Source organism: Leptodactylus fuscus, chromosome 11 (assembly GCF_031893055.1).
Source record: "Leptodactylus fuscus isolate aLepFus1 chromosome 11, aLepFus1.hap2, whole genome shotgun sequence".
NCBI lineage: Eukaryota > Metazoa > Chordata > Amphibia > Anura > Leptodactylidae > Leptodactylus > Leptodactylus fuscus.
This window is the reverse complement of record NC_134275.1, coordinates 63,134,637-63,159,948: the sequence shown is the minus strand read 5'-3', so window position 1 is coordinate 63,159,948 and position 25,312 is coordinate 63,134,637. Positions and strand designations below refer to the sequence as shown.

Below are 25,312 nucleotides of genomic sequence, written 5' to 3'. Positions count from 1 at the left end.
TACCCTATACCAGTGGTGAACTTAGTCCCTTTCTGCTGCCTGAGGCGGACAATCAAAATATGCCCCCCCCCCCTCCAAGACTGAGTACCGGGGAGGGGGGAGTGATCGTCCGCTTCAGGCAGCAGAGAGGGAGGGTGTGTGCTAGTGGTAACATTACAGTGAATACAGTGCAGTAATATTTTGTTACTTACAGGAGACATCTTCCCACATTTCCCGTCTCTTCCCTTTGGACCGCCATGATCACTTCTTCCAGCTGCGACTTGACTCTGTAAAGTTTGCAATACAGACATCTTTGACTCCCCACTTCTCCATGCACGCGACCCCATATATATATATATATATATATATATATATATATATATATATATTATCTCCCACAGTGGCCCCTGCAACCTCCATTATGCCCTACAGTGGCCCCTGCAACCTCTATTATGCCCCAGATCAGCCACTGCAGCCTATATTATGGCCCACAGTGGAACAATAGACTTACTCCATACAGGCCCGAAGCATGTGCTAGCAGTGACAAAATTGTTGCGGCGCCGCCCCCTCTGAAAGTGCCTTTCGAGGCAGCCGCCAAACCTCGCCTCATGAGAGGTGCCCTATACTGTATAGGGGAGTCCATTCTCAGTGCTCTCTTTTGTTTCTCCCTGATCTCCATTATCTTCACTCAGTCTGCCTTCCCGGATTCCAGGTCATGCCTTGCTCTCGGACTTAGCGTTAACTTTCTGTTGTGTGCCAAGATTCAGGCCAGATATATATCCCCATGAATCTCCCCCTTCTGGACACTTCCACAACTAGAAGGCCAGCCGGGTCTGTAAAACCATTACCACTTAGTGGCCAGGGAAGGTGCGCTCCTCGCTACAAGATGCTAGATCCTTTCCATGCCATATGCCACTTTATCCTCAAAGGGAACACGTTTGATCTATCAGTCCTATAGTCTGTCCACATCCACTTACCAACCCACTTTTTAAAGATGGTGTAAGCAGTTGTAAAATTTTGCAAAATTGTTCAAAGAAGTCTACAAAGTAACAAAGAAGTTTATCAGGGCCCTGAAGAAGGGATAAGTTACTCAGCAACTCAGCAATTGTGTTCTTTCCTGGTCTTATCGCCTCTACCCAGTTGTACGACTTTTAGTATTTGCATACTGAATTATATATAGGACATTGTGTCTTAGGCGTTTTGTTGGAGTTTTATTGAGTAATCTCAGGGAGTCAATTGTCGTCCTTAATTATAAGTGCTGTATACCTGCATCACCCTCCATTTAGTGACAGTCTCCAGGCAGAGGTTACATCGTGTGACTTGTTCTGATAGAAGACATGGGAAATCTATCCTTATCGAGATGTATGAGATGCCGCAGGACACAATCGCCGCCAGCAAATGTAAGTTATTCCTATATAATGGAGACATTGTTACATTGTGAGTTTTTTTATCTTCCTATGGAATTTATTGCATTAATATATTCATCCGCCCCGGAATATACATCTTGTATCTTGGCATAGATTTCGGATTCAAAAATTCTGATATATTTTACATTGTAATTCAAATTTTCGAGCAAAGATTTAGATTATTGAAGGGCTGATTTATAATGACAGCGTACAGAGCAAGTATAGAATATTCTATAGGTTCACCTATGGTCCGGTGAAAATTAACATCATGGATCTCTCGTCTGATATCAAACAACCTACCCAGCTCTTCTACATCCATACATTATATCCATTTAGGTAAGGAGGCCACAGTCTATTGTTCTCTGTTAGCTGCCATCCCAGTCTATTAGATTGCCTTTGACAGCATTACTCTCAGAAATATCCATGCTCCCATTAGCCTTCATCTCCCATCAGAAGAATCAGCAGAATCATTTACATATGTGTTTCTTAGGAATTTCTATGATGATGTTCTCTTATGAGTCACTATAATGAACTATTGTCATTCATTCCCTAAGTGCACATACACAATTCATAGCTGTCTACATATGCACCCTTGGATTGGCTTAGCATGCATCTGATCTTAAAGGGAGTCTATCATTAGACAAACATATTTTTAACTAATGGCACTTTATCTTCCATTACCTTCCATTCTAAGCTTCTCCCCACCATTTCTGCTAAAATCAGTTTCTTCTGTTTTGCAAATAGGACTAGGGGCGTTCACCCTGTGCTCTGAGCACCCCCGGCATCATAACTCTCCACTGCCCCTTAGCTGCTTATGTTCATTCCCCCCCTCCTCCTTGCCAAAACTTCTGCCTTTCGCAGGCATTGAACCCAGCGCTGTACGCTGGTCTGCTACATGAGCGTACTGTGCACTCGTGTAGCAGACCACCAGAAAATGACTGCCCGGACATGCGCAGTTGGCTCTGCCAAAACCCAAAGTGGCAGAGACGATTACGTACAGTGCTGCGTTCAATGCCTGCAAAAGGCAGAAGTTCTGGCCAAGAGGAGGAGGGGAGTGAACATAAGCAGCTAAGGGGCAGTGGAGAATTATGACGCGGGGGTACTCGGAGCACAGGAGGATTGTCCTCGTTGCTCCGTGATCATAATTTGTATAACAGAAGAAACCAATTTTAGCAAAAACAGCGGGGAGAAGCTTAGAATGGAGGTTTGTAGTAGAATAGCCTTTTTAAAGGCTATACCAACGTGCCATTAGTTAAATATGTGTTTTAGAATGATAGACTCCCTTTAGGATCATATGCATGCTCAATCAAGCCAAGGAGTTTTCAGAATAGGTCATAGTATCTAATTGGTGAGAGTCCAACACCCAGACCCAGCAATGATCAGATGATCTGGTTTCCAAGCTATAGAGATGTCCAGAGCTGGGAGCAGCTCTTTCACTATATTGCAGTGGTGTTTGGATTCTCCATCTCTATATCTATTACATGAATTGGAGAAGAGCTGCTTCCATATATCCCAATAATTTCCAGCTGGATCATTTGCAGACTCCACTGATCAGAGAATAATAGCCTTAACTGTGGGATAGAAAACCTGCCGAAACTTCCAAAACCTGCTCTAACATGTATGAGGGACTTAAGATCCATAATAGAAATAGTACATATTATGCTAAATATTGTTAAAGGAAGCACTAATGGAATATCCACCTATATGGCGGATCCACTCAGTGTTGGACTAGGGTTTCTTGAGTCCACCAGAAGAACAGCTTCTGAAGCCCAAGCTACAAGTATGTAGAACATGCGGAAGTCTATTTTTATTATGTGATAATCTTTGTATTTCATCAAGTGCTAATATAACCTATTTCATGAGTGCTCATAAATTATTAAGAAATCGACTGTAGATGCTTGTCTACAGTAAGTCACTTGTAATGGGGTTGTCTTCTCCTGGGGCTTTGTTTTACTAGGGGCCAACTGAAGGATCCTCTGGTGAGTCAGTCCAACACTGGTCCCATCTATCGGTTACCTTCCTATTGGGTTTCCTGAGCCCAGTTTCCTAATGCAAAGCCTCAACTAGCTGGATTGACTTTAAAAGAAAGTTGGAACTATGGAAACTATGAAACTTATGGGAAAAAGTAGAGAAAGCCATCCACCATAGAAAACAATGCAGCTTGCAGATACTGTACAGCAGCCATTTGGGGTCAAGGGACCTTTGTCCCAGAGGTGTGACTTCCACTTATCAGGTATTTATGACATCCAATGGAATTGCTATAAATACTTCATATATAGATTCCTCTTTGGAGAGAAATTAAACCTTCAGCCTACCTTACCGAGTAACTAAGTGTATTGTTGTTGGAGTCTCCATGTTGGTTTGTGGTGAGACGAACAGCGGTGTTCTTGAATGAGAGGTAAATCCAGTCGATACACAGATACATAGACTGAGACTTGGCCATGTGAAACTGGCCTTGGTATTTGCTTAGCACTTCATTTTGTTTCCTGGTTTTATCCCATTGATGTGTCGAAACTGTATATAAAGACTGTGTTTGTGACCATTGTGTTTCGGGCCACCAAATGTAAACTTAGCTTTGCCCCATTGTATTTCCAGAATGATGACGTGAGTGTGGCCAACACTGAAGAAGGTGAAGAGCGTGAGTTCTGGTCAAGCAAAGCAGACTATCTCTTGTCTCTAGTGGGATATGCAGTGGGACTTGGAAACGTCTGGAGATTTCCATACCTTGCTTTTAAGCATGGAGGAGGTAATGTGTAATAACATGTAGAACTTAGACAAGGTTCACACAATGTAGTTTGGTTCCATTTATGTTACATGGATGATCTAGGGCAGGGGTCCTCAAACTTTTTAAACAGTGGGCCGGAGGCAGAGCAGGTCGCACAGACATCGGGAGCGGTGCCCTCCAATAGGTAAAGTGAAGTGCGCTCCATGGCCTGGCCCGAGCTCCCCAGGAGCTTAATTATAAATGCACGCCTAACGGCGTTGTCGGCGGGGCCAGACAGAAGTGCTTGGTGGGCCGCATGTGGCCCTCGGGCCGCAGTTTGAGGACCCCTGATCTAGGATATAGGTCAGCAGTAATAATTGGTTTTACCGGTCGTGTCCCATATGCCGCTTAGGCCAACTGATGTGTTCTATATGGACTCATCACTGCTACAGACCTTAGCAATATGCTATACGTCTTTTACATGGGCACATCAATGCTGCCACCAAGAAAAAGACATTAGAGATGAGCGAGTAGTACTCGATAGAGTAGGTATTCGATCGAATACTACGGTATTCAAAATACTCGTACTCGATCGAGTACTACTAGCTGTTCGAAGTTAAGATTCGATGCAGAACCAGCATTGATTGGCAGAATGCTATACAGTCGGCCAATCAACGCTGGTTCTTCTCTTACCTTTAGAAGTCTTCTCCCTGCGCAGCGTCCTCTTCCGGCTCTGAATTCACACTGCCAGGCATCGGGCCCAGGCAGAGCTGACTGCGCATGTCCGCTTGTAGTACGAGCATGCGCAGTCGGCTCTGCCCAGGCCCGATGCCTAGCAGAGTGAATTCAAGGCCGGAAGAGGACGCGGGGACGCTGCGCAGGAAGAAGAATCCAGCCCGACCCTCACTCATGGACTTGGTAAGTAGAATTTGATCGAATGTTGCGTACCCCTGAAACGAGCATTTCCCCCCTTAGACTATAATGGGGTTTGAAACCCATTCGAACAGTCGAACAGTGTGCGGCTGTTCGAATCGGATTTCGAACCCTGAACATTTTAGTGTTCGCTCATCTCTACAAGACATCATTGCTGCAGATTGAACTATTAGCCCATGATATGTGTTACAAAGGGTGGTAATCCAGGAAACTTCATACACTTTGCAATAATCTCTATACTTTTTCTCATTTTAGGAGCATTTCTTATCCCGTACACAATTATGCTGGCGCTCGCTGGATTACCTTTACTATTTCTTGAGTGTGCTCTCGGACAGTTTGCCAGTTTAGGCCCCATTGAAATATGGAGAATTGCACCACTCTTCCAAGGTAAGGGTGAACTAACTGAATGAAGTCCTTCCCTACCCACAGACGCCAATCCCCAAAACCAACTAACCTCCTTTACTTATACATTTTATTTTACAGTTTATCACCTATATACCTATATAAAGATAAGCCCTTACCTTGACCCAAGTATAGTTCGATGGTCACTGTTGTTTAGGCAAACTTTGCGTAAATCAATGGTATTAGTGAATATAAATAATTTTGTAACCAGAGAAAAATGCTTCACTCTCTCCATAACTGAATTTCACTCTGAAATCTCTGCTTCATACCTCTCTAGAGCAATGAAGGTCATATATATCAGATTACACATGTCTATCAAAGTCTAAGGACAAGGGAGGGGGATATGTATGGCAGGGGCTGTTGGAATAAAAAAAAAAAAATCAGAATTACAGATTTTAGAGGCTTATGCTGCAGCTAAATAAGTAGTTTCTATCACATCCCAAGTACTTTATCTACATCAATGCAGATCAGTATTTCTCTGTAACTATCCTGCATAATCCTAGGGCTGAGAGAGAAAGTAAGCTAACAGATTCTCCTCTTTGTACTGTGCGCAGTCCATGGCAGCTAGTCTTCAAAGAGAACTGGAAACAATAGATAGAACCTACAGAGAGGGAAACTGCTGACAATAATAGTATATGTAATATTATGTCAGAAGTATTGTTACTGCTCATGTGCACATACATGACAGCTAATCCTGAAATAACAGCTACTCCAATTCCGGTACAAAACAGTCACACCCCTGCAATTCACATCACCCTGTACCAGAAAGAACCAGTGCTAACCAGTGAGTCACCTTGCTGTCCTGACACACATGCTTCAGGATTTTCACACAATTTTTACTAATCATTTGATATGCTAATACAGTAAACATGAGCTGATGTACATAACAAGTTCTGTTCCCTTTTCTAGGTGTTGGCGTTACCATGGTGGTGATATCTACGTTGGTATCCATATACTACAATGTCATTATTGCCTATAGTCTATTTTATTTATTTGCCTCATTTCGGAGTTATCTGCCATGGTCTGACTGCTTCGAGTGGGCCGACAGTAATTGTCAAAGCAGCTTAAGTGGTAAGAAGACCGGTCATGATGGTTGTGTTAATGGATGGGGGATATCGGTAATGATGTCTATGAGGATGATACTACATTAATAATAGATGCATGCCCTGGAATGCATATGTGTACATTGTAACCAAGAGAAAATTCTTGTTCAGTGCCATAGACTTTAAAAGGAGCTGTTGCTGTTGCATGCAGTCTAGGCTAGTTACTCCAATGAAATGGGGGCACCATCTGTATTCTTATCATTGGTAGATGTTCTACAGCCATCATATCTACTGTGAATATGTGAGAAGCGTTGATTAAGGGTTAATCCCTTTAAGGGTGCATTCACACTGAGTTTTGTGGCATTGATTTTGCCACAATAACTCGAGTAAAGAATCAGCGCTGAAAAACAGACTCCCATGGAGTTCAATGAGTTCCGTCTTCTGTGCGGAACACATTGAAATCAATGAGTAAAAAAGTTTTTTGCGTTCACAATATAACCAGAACACTTAGCACTAGGGTTGAGCCGATCTTGATTTTTCAGGATCGATTTTGAAATCCGATTTCCGATCATTTTTCATTTAAACCCGATCTCGATCCCAATTCCGATCCCAATGCAAGTCAATGGGATTTTTTTACTAATCGGAGATCGGATTTTAAAAACAATCCTATTCACTATACAGCATGGAATCTAACAATTGAACACTTTAATCACTAAGTATCCAGAGGATTTTTTTAAATCCTCCAGCTACTTAGTCCCCCCTGGTGTCCACTTACCAGCAGAGATGGCTGGTCCGGTGCCCGGTGTTCTCGTTCTTCTTCACCTCACTGCCCCCTGCCTCCCAGGTTAGGAGAGTGTGGGCAGGTACCAGACATGACGTCTCCCCACCCTGTACCCACCCACACTCTCCTAAGCCACAAGTCCCGCCTTCTTTCTAGCTCTTTAAACACTACCCTGGGAGACAGGGGCAGCGAGGCGAAGAAGAACGAGAACACCAGGCACCGGACCAGCCATCTCTGCAGGTAAGTAGCTAATAGAGATGTTAGCTAGTCTCCCATTAGAATGAATGGACAAAGCCAGCGCGCAGGGCGTTAAGGCTGTGTGCTGGCTGCTTCCATTCATTCCTATGGAACCGCAGCGGAGCCTTCACACTGAGTATACACTCTGCTCAGAATGAGCAGAGCGTATACTCAGTGTGAAGGCTAGCATTCTTAGCTTTTCCCACAATGCTTGGCCAGTAGCAAAGCATTGTGGTAAATAATCACTGATCTCTATCCCACCTAAAAAGATCGTGTTCGGAATTCCGATGGCGATTGTGAAATTTTCTGGATCTGGTATACTGGTCTCTGTAAACATTGCTTTCACCCCAAGTCCTTTCCAAGTTTCTCCTACAATAATGAGTCTACCCCTGTCGTCTCTGTCCAGATAAGGCACAATGCTATCTGACAAGTGTCTGCAGCCTAGTCTTCAAGCCTCTTGGTATACATTGTTCTCATAGGTAATCTGTCCTGACCACCAACATTTACCCCTGTTTGTTCAGTACTGCTTCTGGTCTTTCTATTCACGAAACGTAGGACAGATCCGATGTTAAAGCACTGCAGCCTGTTTGGTTTATAGGGAGATCTGCAGCTTTGTCTTTCCCACCTGCTTTCTTGACTTCTCCATTGGTTGTCTTTGGGCTTCTTGGGAATATAGGGCCAGCTCGCCCTAGTGGCTTAGGGTGAGCCGGTCGCATTACATGAACACTATAATAATATTGTCCATGTGGAACACCTCATACACAACATGGCATATGGATTGTAAGGTCAACAGTAAGACTTCTGTGCACCTCATGATACCTCCATATTCCATATAATGGATCTAGAACACATTTGTTTTCATGAGTCCTAACCCTAAATGCTGCACCATACATAATGTTTTATTCTGGAATCACCTATTGATGTGATTGGTACATCTACACACAAGAAGAATATCCCAAAAGAAATGTAGCTTTTATTTCCTAGGATGCAACAAAACGTTGGAGAATGGCACAGTGACGATGAATGTATCGTGGGCTGATAACCTCACCTGCTCTATTAGAAATGACACCGAATTACCCAGCAAACAATATTGGGAGTGAGTATCTGTCTTCATCCTGATGTTCTCCTAGAAATGTTTCGTAGAACTTTAGAACCGTGTTCTGCTATAAGGAAGTAAATGTTACAAAATAGTCCAAAGATAATTTTTAAAAAGTGGAATGACCCTTAGACCTAATGTGGGTTCCCATTTTCAATAGTCTGGTTGGATTAATGTTACTCTAATGTATAGGTGTACTATTTGGAACATTAAGAAATAGGGTAACATGAATTACTCTGTATGTGGAGCACATGGACAGTGGTTGTATAGTTGGGACACCTCCTTTATGTGGGGCTACACTTTATCAATGAGGTCACATGACTTCTCAGACCATGCCGTCATACAGTATGTATTTGGTATTGTACAGATTTTCTCTTTTAAGTCATATTTTCCTTCTTTCAGCAAAGTAGCTCTTAAGAGATCGAGTGGTATGGATGAGACAGGACAGGTGGTTTGGCACTTGGCCCTCTGCCTGCTGTTGGCATGGATTATAACTGCTGCTGCCTTGGTGAAAGGGATAAAATCATCTGGAAAGGTAAATGCGTATTATTACTTTGTGTACCTGTAACGTAACATATGCCAATGCTTGATGTTGGCGCACAAAGAGGCATAGACTCAGTAGGTTTTACTTGGATGCCAACCTCATGGTCTTTTTACTCGGGCAATGGCTTGTTCTCCAGTCCTGTAGTATTTCCACTGGTGCGCTATTAGGAATATCAGATTGCCTCGGTGATAAGAGGACATCTGTCTATTGTTACTCCGCTGCCTGGTCTTAGCAGGCTGCCGCTGTTACTTGGCTGGTCATTGATTCAGATTGTTGTGTTGCGTGATGTGTACTGATGTAATTTGTATATATATACAGAGGTCCACAAAATATGTATGCCTTTTGCTGATTTTTTTTAGTATAAAGGATTATGTTTAAAGGGATTCTATCATTAGGATCCCATTTCGAAATAAACCCACGTCAGAATAGCCTTTGGAAAGTCTGTTCTTCCCCACCTTTAAAATTCTTCTCCGCGCCGCCGTTCGGTAGATATCCAGGTTTTCATTGCCAAGCTAATGAGTGTCCAGATGGCACAGGGGACATTCCCCATGCTCAAACGGCACAGGGGGTGTCCCCTGTGCTGCTTGAAAACTATCCAATGCCGCCTCCATCTTCTTATTCAGGGGCCATGCTAATCTTTCTCTGTATCGTTCCATCTTCAGCATATGTGCTAGCTAATCGAGCACACAAAGCCGCCTCCATCTTATCTTGCGTCACCGTCTCATCTTCATCCAAAAGCGTTGAATGCATATTGTTATGTCAGTCCAGGTAGCTGCAACGGGGCTAAGGAATAGCAGTAGGAAATCTCGCCCTGCACTACTCCCACTCGCTATCCCGGTCCCTGCCTCACGGTAGTAGGTCGGCTGTTCTCAGGCTAAGCCTGACCCCGACAGCTCCTCTCTCACTGATACCGTAGGCCTAGAGGGAAGTGGGAGAAGGAATGCCCTATAAGATCTCTGGGGACTGGAGACTAAAAGGGGGTCACCCCTAACGAACAAGTGAAGCTGCTACTGACAGGGACTGACAAGGGTGTGCGCTGACTAACAACACAAGCAGCACACAGGAAAAATGTGGGAAAGGATTCCCCCAAACCAATATGGGAAGGAACCTTACACTAGGAAACAAACGCAGGGAAACTGAGTAGAAATCAAAAGGATAAGGCAATTCACTCACACAGTCAATAACACACTGAGGTAGGATTGGTGAACACAGAAGGGAAAACACACACACCAACTTGTTCACCCAAACCTCCCAAAAACCAACCACGGAACTTCCTCTATCCCAGATAACCACCTACTCCTCCTGCTAAGGCCTAGCTCTGTAAAAGCGACACTCAGCACAGAACCAAGGGAGGCATGGGTTTAAATACAGAGTAGAGACCACTCCTCCCAGGTGCAAATGGAGGACAGCCTAATCAACCAGGAAATCAAGCTGCCTACCAGCAGTGCGCGCGTGCAAGTCAGAAGGTGTGTACCAATACCCACGACACAAAATACTCCTAACAGGATCCTCCCCTCAAGGAGAAGACTCCGGATTCTCTAGGAGCATCCTTCTTCGGGAACTCCTTATGGAATTTCTCCACGAGTCTGGGGGCTGACATATCCGACTCCAGAACCCAAGAATTATCCTCAGGACCGTATCCCTTCCATGCCACCAGATACCGTAGCTTCCCCTGAACATATTTGCTATCCAGAACTCGGGATATCTCATACTCCCCGGACTCAGAAACTGGTGGAACCTTAACTGGAGACGTTCCCTTCTTGGCCTTCTTTAACAAGGAGACATGGAACACCCGGTTTATCTTCCACCTTTTAGGTAGTTGCAGCTGTGCCGCCACTTCATTTACCATCTTGATGATCTTAAAAGGACCCACAAACCTGGGACCCAGCTTCTTGCTAGGCACCTTCAACCTGATATTCTTGGTGGACAACCAAACCATCTCACCAGGGAAGAACTGCAACTCTCCTCTCTTCCTATCCGCCTGGACCTTAGCCTGGTGCGACGCCCGCACCAGATTCTCTCGGATACGGGACCATACCCCTTGCAGCTTTTTAGAAAATAGCTCCTCCTCCAGAACTGGGGAAGAAATGGAAGAAAATACTCCGAAAACAGGATGTCTACCACCGGAGCAAAAAAAAGGTGTGGTACCTGTGGCGTTGGAATCATGGTTGTTTAGGGAAAATTCTGCCAGGGGAAGAAAGTCAGCCCAATTATTCTGATTCTCTCGAACAAAACACCTCAAAAACTGTTCCACATCCTGATTCTTCCTCTCTGTTTGCCTGTTAGACTCCGGGTGAAACCCGGAGGAAAACGACAGTGTAACTCCCAACCTGCTGCAAAAAGCCCGCCAGAATTTAGCCACAAATTGCGGACCCCTGTCCGAAACGATCTCCTCAGGAAGACCATGCAACCTTACAATTTCTTTAATAAATGCTTCTGATAGTGTCTTGGCACATGGCAGCCTGGAAAACGGGATCAAATGGCACATTTTCGTGAAGCGGTCAACGACTACCCAAATGACCGTGAAACCCTTAGACACCGGAAGGCCCGTGATGAAATCCATAGACAGATGAGTCCAAGGTGCCTTAGGAGGTTCCAATGGATGTAGAAGACCGTGGGGACAGGTATGCGACGCCTTGGCTCTTGCACAGACCGAACAATTTTGAACAAACTGCAAGACATCCTTACTCCACCCTGGCCACCAAAAATTCCTAGACACCAATATCATGGTCACTGAAACCCCCGGGTGACCAGCAAGAACCGACTCGTGACACTCCCTCAGGAGACTTTGTCGGAGAGTAGTTGGGACAAACAGCTTGTTTCTAGGTATCTTGGAAGGTGCAGCGTGTTGCGCTTCGATCAAGGCCTTCTCCAATTTCGCGCCCAATACTGCTACCACCACTCCATCCCCAAGAATAGTGGCAGGCGCCTCTCGTTCCTCCTCGGTCGACATATACCGGGATAAAGCATCAGCCTTAACATTCTTCGAACCCGGCACATAAGTCACGGTAAAGTGGAACCGTGCAAAAAATAGAGCCCATCTGGCCTGCCGTGCATTTAATCTCTTCGCCGACCCAAGATAAACCAAATTCTTGTGATCAGTAAATACCTGGACTGGCCTTCTGGCCCCCTCCAGGAAATGACGCCAATGTTCGAACGCTAGTTTTATTGCCAGTAGTTCCCTATCTCCGATGTCATAATTCCGTTCAGAGGCAGAGAATTTCTTAGAAAAGAAGGCACAGGGATGCGTACCCTCCTCGAACTCCTGAGAAAGTACTGCTCCCACCCCCACCGAGGAGGCATCCACCTCCACTCGGAAGGCCAACCTCTCATCCGGCTGTCTCAAAATGGGAGCGGACGAGAATCGCTTCTTCAATTCTTCAAACGCGGCTAGCACCTCTGGCGACCACTTAGCACAGTCAGCCCCCTTCTTAGTCAAGTCCGAGATGGGTTTCACAACCTCAGAAAATCCCTTAATAAACTGGCGATAATAGTTGGAGAATCCCAAGAACCGTTGGACCGCCTTTAGGTTCTCAGGTCGCAGCCACTCCAAGACTGCCCTGACCTTCTCAGGGTCCATCTCGAACCCCTTGTCCGATGGGATATAGCCAGGGAAACATAATTTATTGACCGCGAACACACATTTCTCCAGCTTAGCACTTAATTGGTTAACCCTCAGGAGATCTAAAACCTCTCTTACTCTCTCCCAATGAGTCTCCAAATCCGGGGTGTAAATGAGTATATCGTCCAGATAGACCACAACCCCCCTCCCTATTACGGCACTTAGTACATCATTAATAAAATTCTGAAAAAACGCGGGCGCATTGGTTAGACCAAAAGGCATCACCAGACTCTCAAAGTGTCCTAGGGGTGTGTTAAACGCTGTTTTCCACTCATCCCCCTTCTTGATTCTCAGCAAGTTATACGCCCCACGTAAATCTATTTTACTAAACCAGCGAGCTCCCGTAATCTGGCTGAATAGATCCGAGATCAACGGGATGGGATAGGGATTCCGCACCGTGATTTTATTAATCTCCCTAAAATCCAAACAAGGGCGCAACCCTCCATCTTTCTTCTTTACAAAGAAAAACCCCACTGCTACTGGGGACTTAGATGGGCAAATATGCCCCACCTCTAGACTCCCCTCAATATACTCCTTGAGCGCCTCCCTCTCCGGTATAGTGAGATTGTACAACCTTGTCTTGGGTAACACTGCATTAGGTATAAATTTAATCGAGCAATCATAGGTGCGATGTGGTGGTAATGTCTTGGCTGCCCTTTCCTCAAAGACCTCCCTGAACTCACATATTTCTTGAGGCAAATTGTCTATAGACAAAGACATAACGGATATGGGCAGACATCGACCATTACACCCCTGCCCCCAAGAAACTACTGACTCGGTCTCCCAGTTGATAATAGGGTTATGCTGCTTCAGCCAGGGCCACCCCAACACTACTTGTGCTGGTAACTTAGATAACAAGAACAAGTCAATCTCTTCCCTGTGGCCACCCACAACAAACTCCAGACCCTCCACCTGTTTGGAGATGACAGATTGCTGTAGAGGGGTCTTATCAATAGCCCACACCGGTATCTGAGACTTCAAGACCAAAGGACTCACCCTTAGTTGCTCGCAAAACTCTGAGTCAATAAGGTTGACTGCCGAACCACAATCAACCAAAATCCGGCACTTCTGCCCATTTACCCATCCTTCAAGGGTCAACCCGGCAGTCTGAGTACAGGAAATATGCACACCTCCCTCCTTAGTAGGTTTTCTCCCTTTACCCTCAATAGACCTGGGGTTATTACTCTCCTTGGCGAACCATTCTCTGGAGGGGCATACCCTTGCTACATGTCCCATCCCTCCACACACAAAACAGCGTACTGTGCGGGACCCTTCACTCTTGGGTCTAGCACTTCGCACAATGGCCCCAATCTGCATGGGTTGGTCCCCCGGGTCCTCTCTAAAAACAGAGAATTGAGGAGGGCTAACCCCCCCCAGGACTCGTCTCCACGCTCCCGGAGGCGCCGTCCCACTCTAATTGCCAGCTGCATGGCCTCATCTAGATCTCCCGGAACAGGGTGAGAAACTAGATGGTCTTTAACCTGGTCTGAGAGTCCTGTCTCAAACTGACTAAGTAGAGCGGGGTCATTCCAGTGTACTTCTGCTGCCCACCTACGAAACTCTGTGCAATATTTCTCTATAGCGTGATCCCCTTGCACCACACGTCGTAGGTTATACTCAGCCGTGCGTACCCTGTCTGGGTCGTCATACAGTAACCCCATTGTGGAGAAAAACGCCTCTACAGTTAGTAAGCAAGCTGAGTCGGCTGGTAACGAATGTGCCCAGATGAGGGGATCATCTCTCAATAAAGTAATGATAATCCCAACTCTCTGTACCTCAGAACCGGAGGAAAACGGCCGTAGCCGGAAATACAAAAGACAGTCCTTTTGAAATCGGAAAAAATCTGACCTCTTACCTCGGAAGGGTTCAGGTAAGCTGACTTTTGGCTCCAGAGGCCGACCCACAGGGGCGCTACTCACCTGCCTCTGTATGCCCTCCACCTGAGAGGCTGTGTGTTGAGCCAACTGCTGTAACTGAGATACGTCAGAAGCTTGGATGGCATCCATTCGTAGCTTGATCCCCTCCATCTCAGTGGAGATCTGCTGCACCGCCTGGTACAACTGTTTCAGGTCCGTCATAATGCAAACGAACCTTTCCTTTTTTTTTTTTTTGGGCTGAGTGTACTGTTATGTCAGTCCAGGTAGCTGCAACGGGGCTAAGGAATAGCAGTAGGAAATCTCGCCCTGCACTACTCCCACTAGCTATCCCGGTCCCTGCCTCACGGGTGTGGGTCGGCTGTACTCAGGCTAAGCCTGACCCCGACAGCTCCTCTCTCACTGATTCCGTAGGCCTAGAGGGAAGTGGGAGAAGGAATGCCCTATAAGACCTCTAGGGACTGGAGACTAAAGGGGGTCACCCCTAACGAACAAGTGAAGCTGCTACTGACAGGGACTGACAAGGGTGTGCGCTGACTAACAACACAAGCAGCACACAGGAAAAATGTGGGAAAGGATTCCCCCAAACCAATATGGGAAGGAACCTTACACTAGGAAACAAACACAGGGAAACTGAGTAGAAATCAAAGGATAAGGCAATTCACTCACACAGTCAATAACACACTGAGGTAGGATTGGTGAACACAGAAGGTAAAACACACACACCAACTTGTTCACCCAAACCTCCCAAAAACCAACCACGGAACTTCCTCTATCCCAGATAACCACCTACTCCTCCTGCTAAGGCCTAGCTCTGTAAAAGCGACACTCAGCACAGAACCAAGGGAGGCATGGGTTTAAATACAGAGTAGAGACCACTCCTCCCAGGTGCAAATGGGAGGACAGACTAATCAACCAGGAGATAAAGCTGCCTACCAGCAGTGCGCGCGTGCAAGTCAGAAGGTGTGTACCAATACCCACGACACAAAATACTCCTAACACATATGTCCGTTGGCCATTTTCCTGTGGTCAAGTAGGAGAGGCCACAGGAATATGGCTGATGGACATGCGCAGTTGGCGCTTTTGGGCGAAGACGTGACAGTGACGTGAGAGAAGAGGTGGAGGAGACTCATTAACATTACGACAAACTTGGATATCTACCGAACGGTGGCACAGAGAATAAGTCTAAAGGTAGGGAAGAATAAGTCTATTCCGATGTGGGCTTAGTTAAAAACAGGATTCTAATTATAGAATCCCTTTAATGCAAACATTTTTGGGCTTTTGTACCATCTCTTGCAACCAAGACCTCTGCTTTGCACTGGGTATCGGATGCACTGCCATCATGAGCTTTACTGCCATAACTTTACAGATGGACCAACAGTCCCCTGGACTTCCAAGTATTCATTAATATGACGATATGTGTCTTGCACACCTTTGGGGCCTGTGGCCTGCCGAGCTCTCAGATATTACATAATTGCTATTTCGCTCAGTCCATAGTCCAAGTCAACAAAAATAGAAAAAAGTATAGCTACATGGCTACAGATATATTTGGAAACCAGTCACAATTTGCTCTACCCGTAGCTCATTTGGAATGTTTTTCCCCTTTAGGTGGTGTATTTCACTGCAGTATTCCCATATCTGGTTCTTATTATTCTTCTCGTCCGAGGGGTAACATTGGAAGGAGCCAGAGATGGCATTGAATATTTTATTGGTCAACAGTCTGACATTACAAAGCTTAATAATGGTGAAGTGAGTATTTCATTGTCCTATCGATAGTCCATACAGATTTTGGCATAGTGTTGGTGGAAAGTGTGTAGTTCAACCTATGCATTGCAAAGAGCAACAGGATCAGGAGCATCAGGATCTTCTGGTGGGCCCAGGCTTTAACACAATAATGGTCCAGCAAAAGACACTGAATTTTGAAGGATACTATGGTCTTTTCTCTAGGAGATGTTGTAGGGTGGACCCCAGGAATCCTTTTATCTAGTGGACCCAAGAATACTGTGTCGAGCTGTGCACCTGTGTGTCCATCACATGACCATGGACCGTATATTACATGACCATGAACTAATTTTTACCCACTGAAACTAAGCAGCATGAATGACAACAATCAGACACTAGGTTCATGTTAGCGTTGTGATCTAAGTTGTTCGGCTCTGTCCTGGACATCGGTGGATCTCATTGACCACTTTCCAACCTGAAAGTGTTGGAGATAAATGTCCTCAGTAGTTGTAGTACTCCAGCAGAGACTTTGGCGCAGGTGTGAACCCAGCCAGAGATCTAGAAAACTTGATACAGAAAGAATACAGGAAAATGGTAGAACTGTTCATTATACAAATTAGAACATTTGTCTCTCGATATTGGTCTGTCCCTGGCATCTGCCTGCTGGATTATAATTCTACAAAGAAACTTCTCAGGGAACGTCTCTGCATAAAGTCATTGAATCTCATGGTTATTTCTCATTCCAGGTCTGGAGAGACGCTGCTACCCAAATATTTTACTCCCTAAATACGGCCTGGGGAGGACTAATCGCTCTTTCGTCTTATAACAAATTCAACAACAATTGTTACTGGGACTCCATAGTTGTCTCCGTAATAAACTGCCTGACCAGCATCCTTGCAGGATTCGCTATCTTCTCCATCCTTGGACACATGGCTTTGGTATCAGGAAAAAAGGTTTCTGAGGTGGTGAACGAAGGTATGGCATACTTGTAGTAATATATTCTCTGCTCCTCATTCATAATTCTGCTCAATTACATGGTTCAGTTATTAATATGGAGACCTATTGACCTTACCACCAATATTCACTTCATGGTAAAGGAATAATATATACACCTAATGTATTGATATTCACAACAATCCGATTAGTTGCCAGGAACATATGGAAGTGACCCAGAGATTTAGGGTGGGCATCTTTAGTAAAGATGAGCGAGTAGTACTCGATCGAGTAGGTGTTCGATCGAATAATACGGTATTCGACATACTCGTACTCGATCAAGTACCACTCGCTGTTCGAAGGTAAGATTCGATGCAGAACCAGCGTTGATTGGCAGAATGCTATACAGTCGGCCAATCAACGCTGGTTCTTCTCCTACCTTTAGAAGTCTTCTCCGTGCAGCGTCCCCATGTCCTCTTCCGGCTCTGAATTCACTCTGCCAGGCATCCGGCCTAGGCAGAGCCAACTGCGCATGTCCGCTTGTAGTGCGAGCATGCGCAGTCGACTCTGCCCAGGCCCGATGCCTAGCAGAGTGAATTCAAGGCCGGAAGAGGACGCGGGGACGCTGCACAGGGAGAAGAATCCAGCCCGACCCTCACTCATGGACTTGGTAAGTAGAATTTGATTGAATGTTGCTTACCCCTGAAACGAGCATTTCCCCCCATAGACTATAATGGGGTTCGAAACCCGTTCGAACAGTCGAACAGTGTGCGGCTGTTCGATTTGGATTTCAACCCCAAACATTTTAGTGTTCGCTCATCTCTAATCTTTACCTTAGGGGACAATCAGACAATTGGGTGAAACATCACCTATGACATGATGGCTAACAATCTCTTAGGACAGCTGAGAACAAGCAAGTGTCTGACCTTCAATGTTAGTGATATCATATGACTATGGGATTTTCCAGGTCTCAAATATTGATGACCTATCCTTAGATCAGATCGGTGTGGGTCCGATTCCGGACACCCTACCCAATCAGCTTTTGCAAAGGGCCACGCTCTTCAGGTCTGCAGAAGGACTTTTTTCAATCACATGACCTTTCTTCAGCTCAGAAAAAGTTGCCAAGTCACCGGGGTAAATCATCAAATTAATGGGTATATGATGTTCTGTAATACCAGAACCAGCTGCTGCATGGCATTAAGCTTCGTATAGAGCCCACAGGTCTTGGTTGGGCAGTGCGGACCCCTCAATCATCTGATTGAAGTGGGTTGGTGGGAGTTCCATTACCACTGATCTGATTTTGAACTCCTACAGGTGAACCTCCTTAGAACAGATTATCAATAGCTCAGGAAACTCCTGGAAAATCCTTTTAATTTTAGCTAATAGTACTGTTTACTACTTTGATAAATTATGGTAAATTATGTCTCTTGTAGGATTTGGGTTGGCATTCATTGCTTACCCTGATGCATTGGCAAAGTTGCCGATTTCTCCCCTCTGGTCTATACTGTTCTTTTGTATGCTGTTGGCTTTGGGACTTGACTCACAGTTTGCACTAATAGGTAAGTAGAACACAATTCAAAAATTGCTTTGTAGATACAAATTTTCCAAAGGAGCAAAAAAGAGTTCTCCATGGAGACTTAGTACTTACTTCCCTGGAGTTCTATTGCAGACGAACCATGGGTTTTCAGGTTGTTTCTGATCCCTGGTCATGTGACTGGAGCTAGCATCTATCTAGCTCCTCTCTTGTTTTCACAGTTAGTTACCTGTATTATGTGGGCTGTCTGAAAATATCATTATAATAGCAAAGTCTCCATAATACAGGTAACTAGCAGTAAACACAGGAGAGGAGGGAAGTGGAAGTGTGACTCAGGGGCTCAGAAACAAGTGGCTCATCTGCAATAAAACTCAGAAAGTAAGCACTGAAAGCCTCTTTAGAGAACCCCTTTACTGTATGAGGAAGAGCAGTTGGAATATTGGGCAGGTTGATTGGAGTTAATGGGGACTAATAATATTCATTACCTATCCTTATAAGGTCTTTAGTATAAGTGGGGGCTCTGGCTTCTAACTCCCCAGTCATTCAGCTCTTCACAGCAGTTGTTGACATTTGAACACACAAAGAGAATGGGGGTGGAAGTAGAGGGCTCCAGTCTTGGTGTAGTGGCCAAGATGAGTCACTGCAGGTCAGCTCCCATTCATAATAGTAACCCAACCGTAACGAACACTCCAGGGTCTAATAGTCAAACTGGACATCTATAAGTCATCTATGGCAAGTAGGGTTGTCAGTAGAGTTACCAATGGTGGCAGCTAGCTCAAAGACTCTACTGAAGAGTGAAGGTCTTGTGGTTGCGCACCCTTTCTAAAGTTAAAATGGCCCCATATTCCTATGGATTACTGACTATGGGGTCTCTAGCTCAGTTTTGTGCGTCAGGTTTTAAAATGTATTTCTATTTTTCATACCTGTAGAAACTCTAACAACTACCATACAAGACGTGTTTCCAAAACTTATGAAGAAAATGAGGATTCCCCTTACAGCAGCGATATGTGCTGTGTTATTTCTTCTTGGGCTTCCTTGTGTATGTCAGGTAAATGTAAAAGGTTTTTATTTGACTTTTACTTTTTGCACTTTTCTAAGTGTATTTCGACATGCCTTAAAATTTACTACAAAGGGGCAAAACGTAATAAGTTTTGCACAAATTTACGTAAAGATAAAATTGTGATTCTTTAAGAGGAACTTTTACCACCTCCATGAAATCCAATTTTTGCTGCAGTTGTAACTTTTTCTGTAACTCACAATTTCTGGAGAATTATTGCCATTAGATGCCATTAGATGGGCTGTCCTGTATGGGGGCATGCAAACACGGACCACCCACCTGACAGTAGAGAGCCTAAGTAGCATAGTGGGTCATATTTATCTGGAGAGTGAACTATATATAAGAGTAAATGACCCCATAGGCCATTTATGATGTACGTACTATAGATCAGTAGTTCTCAACCCAATGTATGTGTATCTCAGGGGAAATGGCACCCATGCTCCATGGATGGGACCCACTGCTTTGCAAGTGGCAGATTTAGTGAATGGGGAACTGGTGCCACCCAAACCACCCATCATATTCAAATACTGAGTCACAATGGCTGCTAGGCTGGTAGGAAGCTAAAACACGCTGCCAAGTTTTAATGTGTGCCCCCAACAAGCCAAAGAATTTGCTTAATGCCCCACGTGTGCCAGTTTTTCTTTCTCACAAGACTAAAACCACATTGTCCATTGGGTCTACTTGGTTGGAACTTTGTTCACAAGGGGATACTTGGCTTGAGAAGGTCAAGAAACATGGCTGTAGATACTTCACACTTTATATGGTGGAACTAAACACCCAAGAATTATACAGTCCCCAACCAAAACCAATGAAAGGTTCCAAATAGGCCAAATGTGGAGAATACTAATTATGGTAATATGTTCATAAGCCAAGCTGATGATGGTGATATATTACAGCTTGTACGTAACTGTCCTCTTCATTGTAGTCTGGCATATACTGGGTGAACCTCATTGACTCTTTTTGTGGAGGATGGGCGCTGCTGTTTGCTGCGGTCCTGGAATTGGTGGCTGTCATCTGGATATACGGTACAGACCCACAAACATTTTCATATCCATATAATAATATATATTTTTTGTATGGTTGGAGTATATTGTGCTGCGATTTGCATAGATATGTAACTTATCTTATCTACAACTCTCTTTACTGTACATAACATGTTCTTATGTTGAAGGGGACTTGTCATAAGATTTGAGGCTTCTATCCCAGCCGTTTTATTAAGTTTTGCATTATTAGAGAACATTTGTCAGGGTTTTATTTAAAAACTTGCTTTTTCTTCTGCAGCCTTTCCTTTCTCATATAGTGCAAGCTTCTCTGTCTCCTTCTTCATCTGAGAAGATGTCTGATGGTTAGTCCTGTGAGTCTTATCTCTGCGTCTGTCCAACGTGCTCATAAAACATTCATTTAAGATACATTCTTATAAACTGACTAGCATCTGCCGCGACTTCGTCTGCGGGTTTGAGTTGGCGCTGAGCCACTGATATTTCGGCATTCGCCGTTGGTTATGATCCGTCGTGTGCTGCCACGTCCACTCCTGCGCGCTCCTGTCCCATTTGCTCGTTGCCTGTCCCCACAGGCTTTTTACCTACTGTCTGCTCCTGGCTCCCCGCAACCACCCTCGTCCCCCGTGCTCATGCCCCTTCACGCCCTGGCGCCCCCGGCCCCCACTCTCTCCCATGGCCCCGGCTACACCACTGGGCCCCCCTGTGCCCCCATCCTCTCCGCACCCTCCCCCCCCTCCGCAACGCCCCAGACCCCCTCTCCCTCCCACGGCACCCTAGGTCGACATCCCGACCCCCCTTTTTCTGCAGACCCCCCCTCCAATGGCCCCCACCTGTGGGGCACCCCCCCCAAAAAAAAAAAGCATATGTAAATGTTATTACCTGGGGTTAGGGGCTAGCCCGGAGGAGGCAATAGGGAGTTTGTGGCTTGCTATGCTAAGAAGTGTGTGGGATTGCAGGCGTGCTGCTATGAGTTCTGGTTTTCGGCGGCTCCTGCCAAGAATTTATGTCTGTGATTGACTATGTTTGTGGAAAATTTCACGCGAATCGGTTGAGCGGTTTTTGCGTGATTGAGAAACAAACATCCAAACACACAAACCCACAAACATCCAAAAACACAAACTTTCACCTTTATAATATTAGTAGGATAAGATTTCAGCTTCTCTTATAAGTTTATAGGACACCAGAGATAAGACTCATAGAACTCGCCATCAGACAGCTTCTCAGGAATATTTAAAAAAAGCAGAAAATGCAACCAAAAATGTACAACGCATTTTCACAGATTTTTCAGCTGTTGTTTTTAGCTGAATTTCAATACATGGAGCCTTAGCCTTAGACATATTTTTCATTTTGCTGGTTTATCGGGAAGATGGATGTGGCTTAGAAGAGAAAGACATAACTTATATGTACTAATGTGTGATAAAAAATTCTCATTCAAAAATTTTTTTTACACTGTTCAGTCTACCCATTAGACAGGATTAGTTCCCACTGTGTTTAATACACTCTATCAATACATTACCTTCTTCTTTATAATAGAATATAATTGTTATTGGACTCCAATAGGTGGTAATCGGGTAATCCTGGATATAGAGATGATGCTTGGAAAGAAGCACTGGATCTTCTGGCTGTGGTGGAGAATCTGCTGGTATTTTGTGTCCCCTGTATTGTTAGCTGTAAGTTTCAGTTATTCCTTGATTCTAAGATTCACTCAATATCTATCTATCTATCTATCTATCTATCTATCTATCAATCATCTATCTATCTCTATCAAGTATCTATCTATCTATCTATCTATTATCTATCTATCTATCTATTATCTATCTATCTATCTCCTATCTATCTATCTATCTATCGATTATCTATCTATCTATCTATCTATCTATTATCTATCTAGGTTCTTTACTGTCTAAGTACTCAGTTATCAATAGACACAATCATATAGTAGCTCCAACTGGCGGCTGAAACAATCTCTACCACTGCCTTTTGACTATATACGACTGCGGCCCCATGTTGCAGAAATACTGCTTTTTTTGTTGCATACCTTGATTTTGAGTCAAAACCAAGAGTGGTTTCAAAAGGAATGGGACATTTCTAGGAAGTTCTTATATTTCTTCCTTCTGCTCAGTCTAGTCCTGGCTTTGACTCAAAAACCCACAGGAAAATCTGCAAAAAAAGCAGCTTTTTGGCAACGTTGTCCTAAGGTTAAATCAGCAGGGAAAAGTCTGAATATCGTGCAAAGAATGCAATGGACTTCTCTAGGGATGTTATACCAAGATCAATGATATCAAAATTCAGTGATATCCTCCAGATCTTGTGTATTCACACAGCCAACAAATAGGTGCTACGTTCCAACCCACACAAGGTTTATATTACATTACTTTGACATCGTTAGGTTAATACATCACAAGTGACTGACAGGGCTCCTTATTTTCTGTTGCCTGGTTTTACCTTCTATACCGTATTACAAGTTAACCCCGCAGCAGGATAATGTCATTACACTAATCCCTTTAAGTGTCTTGTCTTGTGCTTTTCAATCCTCTGTCATTTGGATGTATCACCCTTGTACGTGCACATATTTTTTTGTGTTGTATTACTATTTGGCATGTGTGGCGCTATCTTAGAACCCATTGCAAATACTTCCAGTTTGCTATCTGAATAACACAACTACACGACATCTCTGCCTGCATCGAGATACTTTTAATGCTGAAGTTGGGATTTCCAGTATATTGTGACTCCATGTATTGTATACTGGATGGAATTGCACTGTGTGAGGGCTGCTTGTATAAACCAAGGAGTCATGGTCGCCCATGCAAAATACTGTAGTAGGTGCATTTGATTTGGTCTATGGTCTATTTGGTCTATCTTTGATAAACTTCTTCCTTCCAATATCTGATGGCATCTGTAACATGTAATGTATATATTTCTTACATTACAACATAAGACTTTTTCGGTCTCATCTTGGTCCCACATTATAAGGCTGCATTCACACGTCACCTGTCACTTCAGTGCATCTGAGCTGCCTTCAGGCCAGTAAATCCAGCCATTACATGAAGAGTTTCCTAACCCAATCTCGACTATGTGAAATCGGCATTGACTGCATCTGCTGACCTGATCCTTGACCCTTAATCCTTCACTAAACTACTGCTTTGTCTATGTCCCTGGTCAAGTTCAAACCACGACTTGGGTCAGATCTTGGCTTGACCTCAACTTATCTGGAGTTTGAATCTAGATGTCAAGTTTGTCACATCTATGATAAATCTTTTCAGAGATTATCTATATCTTTACCTCCAGTTTCCTTACATTGAGTTCCCACTTATACTTTACACTCCATTCCATCTTGTATCTATCATCTCATATTCATCTACCTAGCCGACCATAGGACTGGCTTTCTATATCTATGCAGGAGACTTGTCATGGGATTATATTTATCAGTGGTGAGTATTATAATTGAGAAAATTGGCCAGGTTCGATACAAATTTCCAAGGACCAAGCCCCAATTTTTTTGAGTTTGTCCTTCATGAATGATTCTTATACGCTGGGACTTCCAACCTTTTCCGAATCCAACTTCAAGGGATCGCTGAAGCCTGTGAATTGGCCTCAGCCATCAGGTAGCGCATATCGACATTACGATCCTTGCATCATAGCGTCATGACATCAATGTGCCATGTGTAACTAAGACCCAATCACAGTCTTCTCACGTCACCCAGGAGGCCAGAAGAAGCCTTGAGGGACCCCAGGATAGGTGAAGGAAGACAAGTATGACTTATTTTCATGCAACATCTTGCAATGTTCACCCATCTCTGGTTAGTTTGTATTTCCCGAAAATACATAGCAAATATTTAATTTTTACTTTTGCATTTTACAGGTCATTTTAGTCTGGTCACTGGTCACCTATGAGGCTGCAGGATATGGCGGTGTTGCATATCCCAAATGGGCAATCATACTTGGCTTCCTTATGGTTGTTTTTTGCCTGATATGGATTCCCGTTATAGCTGTTGTAAAAGTCATTCAATCATCTGGTAATATTTTCCAGGTAAGGATCCAGAACATTAATACTGATGGTAGTCTCTGAACTCCCAGAGAGTAAATGGGAGCAGCATTGCAGTACCGTTCATGGCCACTACATAGTATGTGGAGCTGTGCTGTTCTGAATTGGCGGAGTACTATTATATCATTGTTATATTGTAATATTTGCCACTTTGTTGCGTATAGATTAGATGTAAATATATTTTATATCCTACATAGAAATTTTGATGTTGTTATTGTTTTGCCATCACAGCGCATAGCAAAATGTTGTCGACCAACTGAAAACTGGGGCCCCCGATTGCCAAGAAATCGTGGGGAGCGGTATCAGCACATGAAGGACAACACTGACAAGGAAGACAATAAAGAGATTGAGATCCCGGACATCAACGGATTTGATAACGTCTCATTTCAGAAAGACTGA

The 25,312-nt window shown here is 44.2% G+C and overlaps 1 protein-coding gene and 1 pseudogene across 1 annotated transcript; one reads left to right on the top strand and one right to left on the bottom strand.

The window, feature by feature from the left end:
- Positions 1 to 1,653: 1,653 nt before the first annotated feature.
- On the top strand, positions 1,654 to 25,312 carry LOC142185482 (sodium- and chloride-dependent neutral and basic amino acid transporter B(0+)-like). The gene is made up of 15 exons (XM_075260912.1): positions 1,654 to 1,721; positions 3,343 to 3,364; positions 3,981 to 4,131; positions 5,278 to 5,409; positions 6,334 to 6,495; positions 8,470 to 8,581; positions 8,984 to 9,116; positions 16,230 to 16,370; positions 17,090 to 17,318; positions 18,710 to 18,835; positions 19,740 to 19,858; positions 20,793 to 20,892; positions 22,429 to 22,538; positions 24,731 to 24,898; positions 25,145 to 25,312. Exons 1-15 carry the CDS (start codon positions 1,654 to 1,656, stop codon positions 25,310 to 25,312), a joined length of 1,941 nt encoding a protein of 646 aa, XP_075117013.1.
- On the bottom strand, positions 9,713 to 9,811 carry LOC142185767 (U6 spliceosomal RNA; annotated as a pseudogene).